General features: G+C 39.0%; 1 protein-coding gene across 4 annotated transcripts in view; it reads left to right on the top strand.

Moving 5' to 3' along the window:
- The window catches only part of PBLD (phenazine biosynthesis like protein domain containing), a 34,104-nt gene that overhangs the window by 4,979 nt on the left and 11,436 nt on the right, over positions 1–17,689 (top strand). For 3 of the 4 annotated variants that reach the window (XM_043924819.1, XM_043924818.1, XM_043924820.1), the window contains 3 exons: positions 5,800–5,946; positions 15,256–15,355; positions 15,727–15,825. In XM_043924819.1, coding sequence (XP_043780754.1) covers positions 5,863–5,946; positions 15,256–15,355; positions 15,727–15,825 — 283 coding nt within the window. In that variant the 5' untranslated portion in view covers positions 5,800–5,862. Of the gene's footprint in view, positions 1–5,799; positions 5,951–15,255; positions 15,356–15,726; positions 15,826–17,689 lie in introns of those variants that run through there. The other variant, XM_043924821.1, reaches the window with a different exon arrangement.

Raw genomic sequence — 17,689 nt, 5'->3', positions numbered from 1 at the left:
CTTACATTGGTTCATTATTATTAACTACACACTTTATATGGGGTTCACTAGTTTTTCCCTAACATCCTTCTGTTCCAGGATCCCGTCCTGGATACTACATTAATTAGTCATCATTCTCCTTATGATTAGCATTCTCTGTTCCTCTGAGGGATACTCTTCAACTGGGATATCTCTAATGTTTTTGCCATGATTAAGTAGGAGTAATGGGTTCTCAGGAGGAAGACCACCAAAGTAAAGTGCCATTTTCATCACGTCATATCCAAGGTAGATGCTATCAACCTGACTTTATCACTGATGGTGTTACCCTTAATCAAACCTGCCTGACGCAGTACTTGCCAGATTTCTCCGCTGTGAAGTTACTTTTTATCCTCTTATGCTCTGCTCTTTTGGGAAAAAGTCACTGAGTGCAGCTCACACTCAAGGGGTATTTAAGCTCCATCTCCTGGAAGGGAGAGTAGCTAGATAAATTATTTGAAATTATTCTAGGGACTTCCCTGGTGGCCCAGTGGTTAAAAATCCGCCTTGCAGTCCAGGGGACATGTGTTCAATCACTGGTCAGGGATCTAAGATCCCACATGCCACAGGGCAACTGTCTGTGTGCTGCAGCTACTGAATGTGCAGTCTTAAGAGTCCATGCTCCAAAACAAGAGAAGCCAGCATCATGAGATGCCCACACATCGCAATGAAGAGTAGCCCCTACTTGTCACAACTAGACAAAGCCCAAGACCAGCAACAAAGACCCAATGTGGCCAAAAATAAATAAAAGGAAAAAAAGAACTTGAGTTAAAAATAATTCTATGAGGTTTTCCTTTCATTCATTCTTTCATCTTTATATATATGTCAGTCAGACCCACAGATATTAATTTTATACTTTGAGTTATAATCTACATAAGTTATTTTGTTGTTCAAATTGTTCTTTCTTAGGCCACTGGGAGCACTTTCAGGTTGGCTCCTGTATCCCTTTGACATACCCCTATTCTATTTATTTATTTGCTGACTTGTGGGATCCTAGTTCTTTGACCCAGGATCAAACCCGTTCTCCCTGCAGTGAAAGTACAGTGTCTCAACCACTGGACTGCCAGGGAAGCCCACTTATTCTTTTTATTTTTTGAGATTGTCTTACTTTGTTCTATTAGAAGATGCTGAAGGCTTATTTGGTATTTTCTGTACCTTCACCCTAGAAGTGACCATTTCTCCAGGGAACCCAGTTCCTTTTATTTTGGGGGAATGTTATTTAATTTCCACATTCCTCAAATTTCATTTTCCTCTTGTTATTGAAGTGTAATCTTATTCCATTGTGATTGAAGGACACAGTTTGTATGCTTCCAAGCCTTTATATTTATTGAGACTTGTTTTATGGCCTAACCTATGGTCTATTCTGGAAAATGCTCCATGTGCACTTGAAAAGGACATGCTGTTTACTGCTATTGGACTCCCAGATCTAGAAAACAAATGAGAGGTGGTTACCAGTAGGAAGAGGAAGTGGGGAGGGGCAGTAATTTGGTTGATAAATGGTAGGTCATGATGATAAGAACTGTAAGCTTCATCAGAAAAGTTTCCAAAAGTGTAGGTGTTGGAACATAAATGTAGTTGAGGAAATCAGAATTAGTCTCAAGATTTTTTTTAACAAAGGCAGTGTTTCAGAGCTTCTATTAAGTCCAGGAAACATGAGTAAAACTAAACACAAAGTAGTTGAGTGCCATGAAACTAATTTAAAAATAGAATTTCCTCCAAATTTTTATTTAAAACATTTTATAATTTGACTTTCTTTTTATAGTTATTTTCTTTTTTCCAACAAGTAAGGTGCATAGTATTCATGTACACTTTGAATGCCAGTCAGCGTTCTGTTACTAAGTATTTACATTTTTAAAGAACTAAGTTGGCATTTATTAGTGAGTAGCATTGTTTTGAGGCAGCAGTCACAGGCAAAAGCCAAGTGGGTTCTTTTATATTAACAGCTACAGAATACAGGAGTCAACGTTCTGTTGTCTGTAGCGCAGGAGACTATAAACAAGCTAAGACTATTATAGAGGGGCAAATAAGCAGCAACGTTCCCAGGCACACCCATGGGCAGGTTTAATGACTAAACTGTTGGAACAAGGGAGGTTTATAATTTCCCTACATTCACATGATAAATGGAACCAAGGTTAGAATTCAGGAAGATGTCTACCGTGTTCTCAAAAACTAACCTGATGGAACTGCAGGGAAAGTAGTGAGACAGGGGATTGTCAAATGGGATTTTTTTTTTCTGTATTATTTTATTGTTTATAAAAAGTTTCTATTCATACACTAAATTGATGATTAAAAACTAAAAAGTTTTAAAAGAGATATGAATAGTTTAGAAATCATATGAATTTAGATTTATGAGGTACCCTCTGGGAGTAATTAATTTCTATTTAAACAGTTTATTTGCTTGCCATTATTAAGGGGCATATAAAGCTGTACTAGGGATCCTAATGGAATGTAAGTGAAATTAGAGAAGGATAAATTAAATTCTTTGGGTCATTTGAAAAACACCCTGCTGGTAGTGCACAGAGCTCTGCCTGAAAGCTGCAGCTCAGGACCAGCCGCTAGATTGACCAGGATGCTAAAATATGCGCAAGCCCATTTACTGGGTAAAGAAAGCCAAGTTGCTTAAACTTTACCTGCCTCAAACTTTCAGCAGTTCAGGAGGAAGTTAAGCCTGCCTTTTTCTTTTCTTCTTTTGGAAAGATATACCCATCTTCTTGGGACTTCCCCCATGGTACTAGTGGTAAAGAACCTGCCTGCCAATGCAGAAGACATGACAGACTCAGGTTTGATCCCGAGTGGGGAAGATCCCCTGGAGGAGAGCATGGCAATCTACTCCAGTATCCTTGCCTGGAGAAGCAGAGCCTGGTGGGCTACAGTCCATGGGATTGCAGAGTTGGACATGACTGAAGCAACTTAGCAGTCATACACCCATGTTCTTGGATTAAAAGAATATCTTCAAAATGATTTTACAACTCAAGGTAATCCACGGATCCAACACAATTCCCATCAAATAAGTGCACTTTTCTTACAGAAATGAAAACAAAATTAATTTTAAGGAGAGAGAAAAAAAGAGAGACATCTTCAAAAACAAACTCTAGATTAGACTCTCAGAGTAGAGGCATATGGCTCATTCATGAAACTCTCTCCTCTCCCTGGTACCTAGCTTTGGGGTTGGCCTGCCACATAGTAGCTGTTGAACTGAAGTTTGGATTTTTTTTTTTTAACATTTAAAAAAAATTTATATTGGAGCATAGTTGATTAACAATGTTGTGTTAGTTTCAAGTGTATGGCAAAGTGATTCAGTTATACATATACAAATATTTATTCTTTTTCAAATTGTTTTCCCATGTAGGTTATTATAGAATAGTTTTATTTATTTATTTATGGCTGAGCTGGGTCTTCCTGGCTGTACAAGGGCTTTCTCTAGTTACGGAGAGTGGGGGCTGCTCCCTAGCTGCAGTGTGGTGGCTTCTCGTTGTGGTGGCTTCTCTTGTGGAGCACAGGCTCTAGGGTGCGGGCTTCAGTAGCGGCAGTGTGTGTTGACTCAGTAGTTGTGGCCCATGGCTTATTAGTTGCACCTTGGCATGTGGGGGTCTTCCCAGACCAGGGATCAAATCGGCCTCCTCTGCTTTGCAAGGCAGATTCCTAACCACTGGACCACCAGGGAGACCTGTATTACGGAATATTGAGCCATGTTGTCTGTGCTGTACAGTAGGTCCTTGTAGGTTATCTATTAAAAAAACATTTTTTTTAAGTTTAATCAGAAGATAATTGCTTTACCATCTTGTGTTGGTTTCTACTGTACAACCATATTAATCAGCTATAAGTCTACATATATCTGCTCCTTCATGAACATTGACTCCAGCAGATCTTGATAGCCTCATCTCTGCAGTCTCCTTTCCTCATGCATATCTATTTCTATATCAAATTGCTTGCCCTGGGATTAATCTATGCACTCTACCCAAAATGCCTGTTCCCACCTTATGGAACCGCTGGATATTTGTGTGTGTGTGTGTGTGTTTGGACTCACTCAAATGTCATCTCTGGATGACATCTCTGGGAGCTCATCTCTGGAGCTCCCTTTGACTGTCTCCTGGGCAGAGTTATTGCTCTGTCCTTGTGTTCCTAATCATTTTATCTATATCTTTTCCTTTTTTTTTTTAAGTAAGCTTTATTTTTTTTCCTTTATTTTTTATTAGTTGGAGGCTAATTACTTTACAATATTGTAGTGGTTTTTGCCATACATTGACATGAATCAGCCATGGATTTACATGTGTTCCCCATCCTGATCCCCCCTCCCGCCTCCCTCCCCATCCCATCCCTCTGGGTCATCCCAGTGCATCAGCCCTGAGCACTTGTCTCATGCATCCAACCTGGACTGGAGATCTGTTTCACACTTGATAATATACATGTTTCAATGTTATTCTCTCAGATCATCCCACCCTCGCCTTCTCCTGTAGAGTCCAAAAGTCTGTTCTATACATCTGTGTCTCTTTTTCTGTCTTGCATATAGGGTTATTGTTACCATCTTTCTAAATTCCATATATGTGCGTTAGTATACTGTATTGGTGTTTATCTTTCTGGCTTCATAGTTAATAATAATGTATTGAATATTTGGAAGTTGCTAAGAGAGTAGATCTTCAAACTTCCACCACACGGAAAAAAAAAAACCTTTTTTTGTAACTATGTTTGGTGATAGATTAACTAGACTTTTTGTGGTAGGTCATTTCCCAATATATACGAATATTGGATCATTATGTTGTAAACCTGAAAGTAATATATCAATTATACATTAAAAAAAGGAAAAAAGTAGGCAATATGGCAAGAAAGTTAAGTAAAACCCTTGTATAATAAACTAAAAGAAAAGAAAAAGAAAACAACTCTGTAAGTCCAAAAAAAAAAAAACAAAAGAAAAAAAACAAACAAACAACTCTGTAGACCTGGGAGTTGCCTAGCCATTGTTTATCCTCATCTCCTTGAGAACAAGAAATACATGTTAGGATGGGTTAATTTCTTTTATAGTTAAGCAAAACACCCCATAGTTTGCTGAATTTTTTAAAAGTTCTATAATTTTGAGAGAGACGACTTCTTCCCTACCTATGACAAAATCCATGCTTCTAGTAAAAGCAAAGGAAATACCCAGAATGTAAACAGTTTATCTCCAAAGCATGAAGATACAGAAGATTCTTCACACACCCCACACCATTTTTCTGTATTTTATAGGTTTTCAGTAAAGAGAAAGTATTATTCTTATAATAAAAAGCTTAATTTTAACAAATCTATATCATGAGCTCTAAAAAGTCTCCAACTGTAGCTTTATAAAATAACACAAAATTAAAAACATGAGGTTCCTTAGACTATGTTAAGTCCAAAAAAAGTTATTGCTGATTTGCATGGTTATGATTCATTTTTTGATTTTCTAAGTTTTTTACGATGGAGTTTTTATAATCAGAAAAAATGCATCATTTCAAAAGGGCAGTAATATTCATTGGTAAACTATCAGCAACATATATGCTCTTTGGAAGTTTCACATACTTCATTAATAACATAGCTTATGCTAGTTTTGGCTACTCTAAGAATATTACTATGTTAAGTATATGTACACTATGAAAAGAAAATATTCTATTCATCCAGTATTTTAAAGCAAATTCAATCTAGAGGCTTAAATCAAAGGATTACTTATCTTTAAATGCAGGTGTGTTAGAATAATTACTTGACTTGGTACTTGGGAAATGTTAGTTGTTTCTTTGCGTCAAGTAAAACATTAACTTTTTGATTTTTTTGCAGCAATAAGAAGGAAAGCAGTCTACCAACAGTTTTGAGAGTTTGCAGAAACAGCTTACAAAGAAAATGAAACTCCCTATTTTCATAGCCGATGCATTCACAGCAAAAGCATTTAGTGGGAATCCGGCTGCTGTTTGTCTCCTAGAAAATGTAAGTAGTATTTTGCTTTGAAGTACAGTGCCTGAAATCCTAGATGCTTGTAGAACCAAGTTTTACTTAAAAAGAAAAAGAAAAAAATCAGACCACTTGTTTGTTTACCTTCCTGGGTTGTGTTCTCTGTCAAATGGTATCAACAATGTTCATGTCTGCAAGTTGATTTTAACCAAATTATATGATAAGACTGCTTATATCTAGATGGATGCACATGTCTAGAAAAGTAAGATTTATGTAAAGAAGAACTAGAGCCAATTAAAAAAAATATACCAAAAACATGAGTAGGTGGCACTTCCCTGCTGGTTCAGTGGCTAAGACTTCCACTTCAGGGGGCACAGATTCTATCCCTGGACCAACAGAAAAAAAAAAGAAAACATCCATTGTAGCCACTGGATTTTCATTCAGCACCAAATGTGGAAGACAATGAAATTAGATGAGTTTTATGTGACTGAACATGGCTGATACTACATTTAGCATAAAAGATCCTAGCTGTATATTTTTAACCTTACCTATAGTTCAGACATTTAGAAATTCTTTTCTGGACCAAAAAGATGAGACATTTTGCAGGGAATTAAGTAATTTAGTAGAAAGATGGAAAGGAATTAAGCTCTAACACAGGCAGAACTCTGTTTACTGAAAATCTCATTTTAAAAATGGCTCTTTGAGGACTTCCCTGGTAGTCCAGTGATTAAGACTCCAGCTTTCCCTGTAGGGGACATGGGTTCAATCACTAGTTGGGGGAGTTCCACATGCTACATGGTGCAATGAGGGGGGAAAAAAGGCCCTCTGGTTAGATAAGTATTAACAGAAATAGTTAAATATTTCTTGACCTCAGCTGCTTCCTGTTGTCACCTGGGTGTTAGGAAACAGGTCAATGTATCCTTCCACTGGGAGCAGTTAGTACAAGAGCAGAGTATCTGAGAATTATGTCAGCTACGTGGTAAGCAGTTGATGATCTTGAGTAAGTCTTATTAAGTTGGAGCTTTCAAGGGCAGTAAACATCAAGCTGGTTGCAGATTAAAATCACCCGAGGCGCTTTAAAAATTCCTGTGCCGGACCAGTCACAACAGAATCTCTGGGGGTGAGACCCAAGTGGCACTGGTTTTTAAAGCTCCCCAGGTGATTCTAGTGTAAATCACATGAGAATAGCTGTGGTTTTACTGAGCTCGGTGAATGTTGTTAGTCGAATCCTTATATATTTTATTTTCTCCCACAAATAAAGCAGCAATATGGTGATCAAAGTCCCCATCTTACCTTAACAATGCATTCATTATGCAACCCTGTGGCTGGCATTTTCCAACCACACAGTGCAGAAAGTAATAACATTAACAGACTTTACCAAGTAACATAGGAACTTGGGGGTAATAGTGAGAGAATAGTTAACAGCCGGATTCTAAATCCTGAACTTTCTTTAGAAGCAATATGGCACACAGATTAGCTTCACATCAAGGGTTTGTGGAATTGACTAAACCTACTTGTCAAAAATCTTAGCCTAAAAAAAAAAGCCTTAGTGTATTTATCCCATATTCCCACGTAATATTCTAGAAGAGTTTTGAAAAAAGTTTTAAGTGATTTATGCACTCAATTTTTACCAGCAATTAATATTATTCCTCAATGTATTCCTTCTCACCTCTAGTACATTCACTAAACTCCAGACTTAGGATCTCTCTCTCTCTTTCACTCCCTATTAAAATATATTTTGCATATTATTTATATATTTGGAAAAACTAGGAAATACAAATTTAAACAAAAAACTTAGCATAGTTCAAAGCAATATGCTTCAGTATGAAAGGAAGAAAAGGAAGTCTGCCATCAGGGACGCTCTCTAGAGTCTCTCAGTTCATTTTTGTGCCTTAGACCTGTGAGATGAGGCTGGTTTGCTGGCCGGTCCAGGACAACTGAATAGGTATTTAAAGATTGGTTTGCTAGTTTTCTTTTCTTTAGACTTGAGGATCTCCTTTCCTGAAGGTTAACTTAGCACTTTCTCCAGTGCATGATCAATAAACATTAAAATGAAATGAAAGGAGAAACTGTTGTTCTGCCCTTTGGATTTTTTTATCAACAGCTAGAGTCAGTGGGCACTTGAAGTACCTAGAAAGAACACAAGTGAACTCAGGAAAAATCAGAGACAGATAAGGACTAAGTCTTATAATGCTGACTAAGCCTTATAAGCCTTATAAAGCCGTAAATGCAACTCAGTAGGCATGTAGCTGTCATTATGTATTCTACAAATATTTGTTGACACCTGCCGTGGGCCAGGCTCTGGGGTGGGGATGGGAGGTACCGAGACCAATAAGTTTGCCTGTCCTTAAGGTGCTCAGAGTCTAGCAGGGGAAATAGATGCATAAACCTGATGATTTTCCCGTAGTCACCACAGAGGCTGAAAGACCAGGTACTAGGTCCCTTGGGGACCAGAGCATAGAACAACTTGCATTTTTATGGGTGAGAAAATACTTCAGATTTTAAGTTCAGGGTTTCAAAGGAATATTCTTTTTAATTTTGTTTTGTTTAAAATTATTTAAAATTGACTGAGATGAAACTATCGAAAAACTTGGTAGATTAAAGACTAGATAATTGTGCTTTGAACTTTTAAGATACTTGATAAAAGACTGCTGGAAGAAAAGGAAAACTTTCTGGGTAACAACATTCCCAGAACTTCTACAGTATTCTCAAGTGTTCTGTCATGGCCCTTCTAGACAAGTCTATTTTTCAAATCTTCACTTGAGGAACACTGTGAAAGTGAAGTGAAAGTGTTAGTGGCTCAGTCATGTCCGACTCTTTGCAACCCCGTGAACTACAGCCTTCCAGGCTCCTCTGTCCGTGATATTCTCCAGGCAAGAATACTGAAGTGGGTTGTCATTCTCTTCTCCAGGGTATCTTTGAATCCAGGGATCAAACCCAAGTCTCTTGCATTGAAGGCAGATTCTTTACTGTCTGAGCCACCAGGGAGCCCTAGACAAGTCTATTTTTTAAATCTTCACACGAGGAAACACTGTATATTAGGTGAAAGCAAAAACAGATTAAGGGCTAAATGTAACTAATATGAAACAGATATTTGAAAAAAATATTTAAAACTTTAAAAAGCTGATGGCTGTTGTCAGATGTCTGACTATTTTACAGTAACGACTATATGTGGTGGTTTAGTCTCTAAGTTGTGTCCAACTCTTATGCGACCCCATGGACTGTAGCCTGCCAGGCTCCTTTGTCCATGGGATTCTACAGGCAAGAATACTGGAGTGAGTTGCCATTTCGACATAGAAAATGTATAGAAACAATATTTTAAAAAATGAAAGATACATTACAATGAGCTGTGTTAAAAGCTATAGGAATTCCTGATCAGCTATTCAAATAGGTCATCAGGCTGTGGTAGTGATAAGAGGTGGTTTATTTTCCTGTAAACCTGCTTTACTAGTTAGTGAAAATAACATACCAACAAAAGTAAGGAGCCCATATTTATTCTCTCTCATATTCTAACAAAACCTTAAGATTTTGTGTGTGTATGTGTGTGTGTATATATATATGTGTGTGTGTGCTTTTAGGGCAGAGCTTCTCAAATGTGTTATAAACATTTTGGACTGGGAAGTTCTTTATTGTGTGAGGTGTCGTGTCTGTTATAGAATGTTTGGCAGGTCCTGGGCTTTGACCCAGTAGATGACAGTAGTCTTCCCCTACTCCCCCAGCCATGACAATCAAAAATTGCCCCCAGTTGAGAACCATTGTTTCAAAAGATACCTTCTGTAAAGAGAGGTTTATTCTGGAGTTTTCCTGTTTAAATTATCCATAAAAACAACTTCAAGGCCCAGTGTATACATTTATTCCACTTCAACTGTCATTTCCTGGCTGTCTACCATGAGCTGGACACTGCTAGTATCAAATGTGATGCTCATAGATGTGCATTTTTATTCTTTTAAACACTGATAACCATTTCCAATGACAGCAAGGAGGATTGGCTTCACACTTTTAAGCAGGAATACTTAGTTTTAGTTCCTAAACCACTTGCTTTTCTGGTTTTCCTGGGTAAAGTTAGGGACAACCAAAAGCCACTTTTACAGCTTGGTAGGTTATGTATTTAAATGAAAAAAAGTGTATAGCAATCCTGCGTTTAATCCATGCTTTAACTCAGGTGCAGTGGCCATTTCCACACTTGGCATCCTTTCTTAGAGAGGATTACTGACTCAGTGTGACCACACTGGGTCAGAGACTCCTGGGGTTTCTAGAGAGTTGCAACTTTGTATCTCAGTTTTATGCTCAGAAGAAGGATGCAGAGGGCAGAGAAGATTCTTCCAGGACACGAAGCATTTTTCTTTGCCAAGTATTTGAAGGAAGAGAGCAGTGCAAAGGAAGAGGAAATACTAGTGTGGTAATTTCTGCTTCCCAAGTACCCTCACTGGCTTCTAGAACAAAACTCTCAGCTGGGGGCAGTGATTTCAGGCAAGTTCAGCCAGACACATACTGTGCTAATTGGTTTTCATATGTTATTTCATTTCACTCTCACAACCACTTTATGAATAGATTTTATTATTAATCCCCATTTTGCAGATGAGAAGACAGAGGCAGAGGAAGGTTGAGCAATTTATCTAAGTGGCTGACTTCAGAATCCCACCCCAGGCCTGCCTGACTGCAGGGTCCATGCTTTTAACCCACTGTATTCACTACTGGTGCTTCCTAGGTGGCACAGTGGTAAAGAATCTGCCTGCCAATGCAGAAGATACAAGAGATGCGGGTTCGATCCCTGGGTCAGGAATATCTACTGGAGGAGGAAATGGCAACCCACTCCAGTATTCTTGCCTGGAAAATTCTATGGTCAGAAGAACCTGGTAGGCTACAGTCCATGGGGTCACAGAGAGACACGACTGAGCATGCACACACACTCACTACTGGACTAGATATTCTCCCACAGTGCCCCTTCCCAGTTGGTAACATGCATCAGTCTTATAATTCACTCAATGCCTGTCTTCCTCACTTCTGTACATTCTATGAGATCTTAATCTATTCTGACTTGTTCCAACATCCAGGGCCTGGCACATGGGAGACACTAAACATCTGTTGAGTGAAAGTGGAAATAGTATAATCAATTGTATTATGCAAAATCTTCTTCTAGGAGTTCTAGTAGAAGAAGCCAACTGTAATTTTTTATTTATTTTTTAGTTTATTTTTGGCTGTACTGTGTCTTTATTGCTGTAAGCAGACTTTCTCTAGTTGTAGCGAGCTGGGGCTGGCTACTCTCTAGTTGCGGTACCTGGGCTTCTCATTGAGGTGGCTTCTCTTGTTGCAGAACACAGGCTGTAGGTGCAAGGGCCTCAGTACTTGTGGCTTACTTGCTCCATGGTGTGTAGAATCTTCCTGGACCAGAGATCGAACCTGTGTTCCCTGCATTGGCAGCTTATCCACTGCGCTACTGGGGAAGTCTTGGCCAATGATTATGGATCTTTTGTTTTCATTGATGGGGTGGGATGGGCAGGGCATGCAATGCAAGCATGTGCTTTAGGTTCTATGATGGAGCTGGAGAGACAAGGCACATAAGATCCATTGTTGTTCAGTCGCTAAGTCATGTCTGACTCTGCGTCCCCATGAACTGCAGCACGCCAGGCTTCTCTGTCCTTCAGTCTCTCCCAGAGTTTGCTCAAACTCATGTCCATTGAGTCGATGATGCTATCTAACCATCTCATCCTCTGTCATCTCCTTTTCCTCCTGCCCTCAGTCTTACCCAGCATCAGGGTATTTTCCAACAAGTCGGCTCTTCACATCAGGTGGCCAAAGTATTTAGGAACAACTGAAGATGACTTGCAGCTTGAGTGCTGCATTTTGTGGACATAACTTTGCAATCTGAAACCCAGTGTCTCAGAAGGAATCTCCTGTTTCTTCCTGAATGATTTAGAACTTTCTACATCCAAGTGCTTTTCCTTTGCTAGAAAGAAAGCAGAGGGACAAATGAACAGACGGAGAGCAAGACTATCCTGTTTAGGCTGTCATATTTATAAACTGCCACAAGGTGGGAGTATTTTAAAACTTTACTCTGATTTTCTGGTTATTAGTCTTTTGCGAGCCATATGGTTGATAGAACATCAGTGTCCCAACACAGTATATTGCAACTCAGAAAAACAAACATGGTTCTCTTTTTACTGCTGGAAACTTGACTCCTGTGAGATTGGCAAAGAAAAATGGATATTAAAGCAAGAAAATTAATTGGTTCGGTTTGTAACTATTGTGTGTTACATTTGAAAATAAGCTTGTAGTGTAAAATGGAAACATTATTGGAACCAAACTTCAGTATTGTTAATGAATGTAGTCTCACTCTTTTTTTCCCTAAAGCTCTCCAAGTTGAAGCAATGTTAATCTTCTCATGATTCACCATTATTTTGCTGTTTGGTTCCAGTGTAGAGATTCAGCCACCCATGGTGCATACTGAGGGCTGTGACTATCAAACTTTTTATTGTCTCTGGCACCTCAGGCAAATAGGAGATGTGTTTTCAGTGTCCTGGGACAGAAATTCAAATTGTAACTGGTGAAGTATACCAAACCAGAAAGGATTAAAGAGCTGATGGTCAGTGAAGTGTGTGTTTTAACTGATGTACAAAAAAGCCCATTTGCAAAGGAACCTGCTACCAAAAGATGGTGATCTTGGCTCAAATGTGAAACTCTTCAATACTTTTAGAGACTCTGGTCCTAAAGGTCAAGGGAAGCAATAGGCAAAGAAAGGAAGGACAAGGATAGGAAGTCTGGCCAAGTCAGATAGAGGAAGGACTGGCAGGCTCTCAGGTTCCTGCAGCCAGGGAGGCAAATCCATGTTTTTCTTCATCAGCCCTTCAGTCACCTTTGAAGCTGATGATTGCAGACTCAGCCCTAGGAAATTAAATGGCTCCCAGTTTCATTAAGGTGTTATGTGCATGGGCAGGTAGGCCAGTTTCCACAGAGAACATTCTACAAACCCTGGGAAAGCAACTTGAGCTCCCTTCTGAACGTTGTTGTCTTGTTGGCCCCAGCAGCACTCAGCCTCCTCTGCTCAGGTGGGACTTCTCACTCCCTAGCCCCACGGGCGTCCACACGTGTGACATGTGCTCATTCCACTTCATTCCTGCCATCCTAATTCTCCTTACCTCAACTTTCAGAATCCTAGAGAGTCAAAGATATCATGGAAGGAGAGCAAAGTGAAGTCAAGTGACTTGCCTAAGAAGCATCTCTAATTCAAACCTTTTGCGCAGTTTTTCCTGTCCAGCTCACCCAAATCTGACCTTTTGCTAGGTCTGCCTCAAGTCCTCACCTTTCAAGTCCTAGAGAACTTATGTTAAAATCCATGTATCTCAATTACATACTCTTTGGTGTGGCCTACTGCTGCTTTCTGTATCTGTCTTGACTCCTCAGCTGACAGGCTAAGGCTCTTGAACACAGGACCAGCTCTTATACATCAGGGCTCCCCAGTCGTTAATGTGCACACAGATCATCTGGTTTCTGATTAAGATGGAGATTCTCATTCAGAAGGTCTGGGGTGGGGCTTGAGACTCTGCATTTCTGACAAATTCCCTTGAAAGTGGTGCTGATGCTGCTGGCTCAGCGCGGCTTGGGTACTTGATTGATGGCTCCTTTTCCTCAGAAATGTTGCCAGGAGTCCATTTTATCTGATAGAAATTGGTTTTTCTGCCTGTAGCGTGTTGAAGGGATAATAATAGTTTCTTTGTTATGGGGAGGTAGTGCAGTATGTCAAGTTAAAGCACTGACTTGGAGCCACTCAAAATAAAAAGGTAACATTTTTCAAGTACTTAACTATGTGTTGGACACTCTGATGAGTGCTTTATAAAAATGCATTATTGGATTAAATCTTTTGAAAGAAAAACAGTGATTAAAAAAAAAACCAAAAACTCATTGTGTTCTGTTTGGGTTTTCAGAAAATAAGTATCAATTTCTTAAGTGATTTCTCTTTCTGTAGGGCTATGGAGTTTCTACAGATTTTGAATACAGTGCTCCTTTAAGAAAAGCTTAGTAAGTCACCTGTGAGGATTTTTACATTAGCTGATAGTTAAGAAGTTATGACTAATTTTTTGTAACTGCTGTTTTGTGTCTTACATGCCTTTTCTCAATACATAAACTTTAATAGGTAAACATCTTTGTAATGTTATATGAGTACACAGAAAAAGTTCTAATCAACTAAAAGACAAGGATGTTTAACTTGACATAACTCAGATAAGTGAATTTTGAACTTATTAGAATAAAGTTTCAATTCCTATTTCTGGGTTTCAGAAGCTCAAGAGTAACAAGTTTGGCTAAAGCAAAAATGCATTTATCTTGTCTTGAGATTTCTCTTTTTATAATTAATTTTTATTGGAATATAGTTAACATCTTGAGACTTCTTTAGAATTCAGAATCTAAGTAGTGAGCATTTTGTTGATTAAAAAAATTGATTTTCGTTCTCAAAAAGAAAATCTATTCTTCGACCCATTTTTTTCCTTGAGTTAAGAGGAATGTATGTATGTGTATATGCATGTATATATGTTAAGATATTACACAGACTTTTTGTGTTTAATTTCTTTATCTGCAAGTGGATAAAAATATCTATGTTGAGTGTTTTAAAACTGAAAATTAAATGAATACTGAATTCTCTCAGCAAATATTTATTGAGCTCCTACCATACCAGGATGAATACAAGCATTGCTCTAAACCAGGACAAAGCAGAGTAGCACAGTGGTGCTGTCACAGAGCTCTGAGTCAGAGGTTGGGGGTACAGCCAGTAAAGGGGCATAGTAGGTAATTTCAGGTGGTATAAGTACTGGGAAGGAGACAGAGCAGTCTGGAAGGCTTCCTGGAGGAGGTGACCTCTGACTTGAGCCTGACTCATTAAAGGGAGTGCAACATGCATAAATGAGGTCAGAGTGGTCCAGTCTGCTCAGAGTGGGCACCTAACATCTCTTCATCCAACAGGAATGACAGATTGTGGAGTTTCTGTTGGTAGCAATTGTTTTTAGGAGAGAGCCCGTGCTCTCTGATAAAACTAGGTAATAATCTGACAAAGGATAGCCCAGGCCGGTAGGTTTTTCAGAATCTGCTATAGCTTCCACAGCTCTTCACATGGTGCTAAGTGCATGGATTTCTAAAAAACAATCTTTATAAAAGTGCCTTAAATTTCTTGGTGATTATTTACTTTAAGCGTATATGACTTTTTAAATACTTTTTTACATTAAAATTTTTTTAAGCATATAACTTTTATATTAATAAACTGTCTTTTTTTCTTTTTTTTTTACTAGTGGTAGTTGCTATTCAAGGAAGTCTGATTTGTGTTTCTGGAATCTCACTAATCTTTTGTTTCTAATTTAGAAACTGGATGAAGACTTGCATCAAAAAATTGCAAAGGAAATGAACCTCTCCGAAACGGCTTTTATCCGAAAGCTACACCCAAATGACAACTTTACACAAAGTAAATACATTTTTTTCTTTTCTTTTAAAAAAATTCCTGAATGGTACCAAAACTGTTTTTCCAGTGGGGGAATGATATTTAAGGAAAATGTCCATTTATTATTTGCATGCAGATAAGGAAGGTACGGGAGCTTCTAATTTGATGTTCAGTTCATCTAAGGGAGCAGATGCTGATGAATTGGAATCTTTCAGATCCAGATCTAGCATTACAGAGCCCTAGAGGTCTTGCCTAGACTTTGCTCCTCCTTTTCACAACACGTTTCAGTGATTAATTATGCTAATACAGTGTTTAGAAAAGAATAAGAAAATGAAAACTTTTAACCCCCTTGTATGGAAATGATCTCATCTCTCTTTGGTTTTTCTCCTCTGAAGGTTCCTGCTTTGGATTAAGGTGGTTTACACCCCAGAATGAGGTTCCTCTCTGTGGCCACGCTACCCTGGCTTCTGCAGCTGTGCTGTTTCACAAAATAAGTAATACGATTTTCTTTTATGAACTTATCAGTTAGTAAATAGAAATATTTTTAAAAACTCTCATACATTCTTTCCTGTGAACCAAAGTGACTGGTATAAAGACATTACAAAGTTTATTTCACATGATTTATTATGTAGAACAAAACAGCAACCTTCAAGAACACTTTGATTTTTCAGGCATGTTGAATAGCCATGGTTGCTGTTCTCTGAAATGCCATTTTCTTTCATTTATAATTTATTTTATTTATTTACTTTTGGTTGCACTGGGTCTCTGTTGCTGTGCTTGGGCTTTCTCTAGTTGCGGCCCACAGGGGCTACTCTGGTTGTGGTGCATGGGCTTCTCATTGTGGCAGCTTCTCTTGTTTCAGGGCACAGGCTCTAGGTGCAGGGGCTTCAGTAGCTGTGGAATGCGGTCTTAGTTCCTCTATGGCATCCTCCCTCCCAGACCAAGGATTGAACCCATGTCCCCTGCATTGGCAGGCGGATTTTTATCCACTGTATCACCAGGCAAGTCCCACCATTTTCTTTTAAATAGGAGCTCTCTGGTCTCTGTGACCAACACAGGAGGACAGCTTGCAAGGCAGAATAGGTATTTAACATGACATAATACTGGGGAACTAAAAGACATACTTTCCCCCAAATGTGTACCCAACCAAACTGGAATTCATTTCACAATAAAAGCTTCTTTATTCTGAATTTTAAATATTCATAAGGTAAACTATATACATTTACCCTGTGAAGAAAGGATGCAGCACTTTAATCCTACCAGTTCCCATCTCAGCTACACTTAGTATAAAAAAGATCAGGGCTTTGTGGGAACAGGGCAGAGGAGAGAAGCCTGGAAATGTCCAAAAAGTAGAGATAGAAGCAGCCATGAACAAGTGTAGAAACAGAAAGTCAGACAAGGAAGTAAGCAGGATGATATGACAGAGGGGTACCTGGGGGAGTGGGGGATTTGAATAAGAAGTGCTTTTGGGAGTTACTTCACTTGAGTTCAGTTGCTCAGTCATGTCCGACTATTTGTGACCCCATGGACTGCAGCACACCAGGCTTCCCTGTCCACCGCCAACTGATGACAGGGAGCTTGTTTCCTCTTTCACTACTTTTTTCCCCCGACAACCTTTCTAATTACGCTAACTCTCTAGGCAGTTTTGCCTCCTTCCTTCACCATCCCTGACCCCTGTCTGCCCTCCGGGTCACACTCCTTCCATCCCTTTGCGGCTCCCTTTGTCCCTATTCTCTTTTATTTATTTATTTTTTGCTCAATCCAATTAATTTTTTTTCCATTTATTTTTATTAGTTGGAGGCTAATTACTTTACAGTATTGTAGTGGGTTTTGCCATACATTGACATGAATCAGCCATGGATTTACATGTGTTCCCCATCCCGATCCCCCCTCCCGCCTCCCTCCCCATCCCATCCCTCTGGGTCTTCCCAGTGCCCCAGCCCCGAGCACTTGTCTCATGCATCCAACCTGGACTGGCGATCTGTTTCACACTTGATAATATACATGTTTTGATGCTGTTCTCTCAGATCATCCCACCCTCACCTTCTCCCATAGAGTCCAAAAGTCTGTTTTGTACATCTGTGTCTCTTTTTCTGTTTTGCATATAGGGTTATCATTACCATCTTTCTAAATTCCATATATGTGCGTTAGTATACTGTATTGGTGTTTATCTTTCTGGCTTCACACTGTATAATGGGCTCCAGTTTTATCCATCTCATTAGAACTGATTCAAATGTATTCTTTTTAATGGCTGAGCAATATTCCATATGTACCACAGCTTCCTTATCCATTCGTCTGCTGATGGACATCTAGGTTGCTTCCATGTCCTGGCTATTATAAACAGTGCTGCGATGAACA

The sequence above is a fragment of the Cervus elaphus genome, chromosome 15 (genome assembly GCF_910594005.1).
Source record: "Cervus elaphus chromosome 15, mCerEla1.1, whole genome shotgun sequence".
In the NCBI taxonomy this organism is placed as follows: domain Eukaryota; kingdom Metazoa; phylum Chordata; class Mammalia; order Artiodactyla; family Cervidae; genus Cervus; species Cervus elaphus.
Note: the sequence above shows the minus strand (reverse complement) of the source record. Positions and strands in the feature narration are given on the sequence as shown.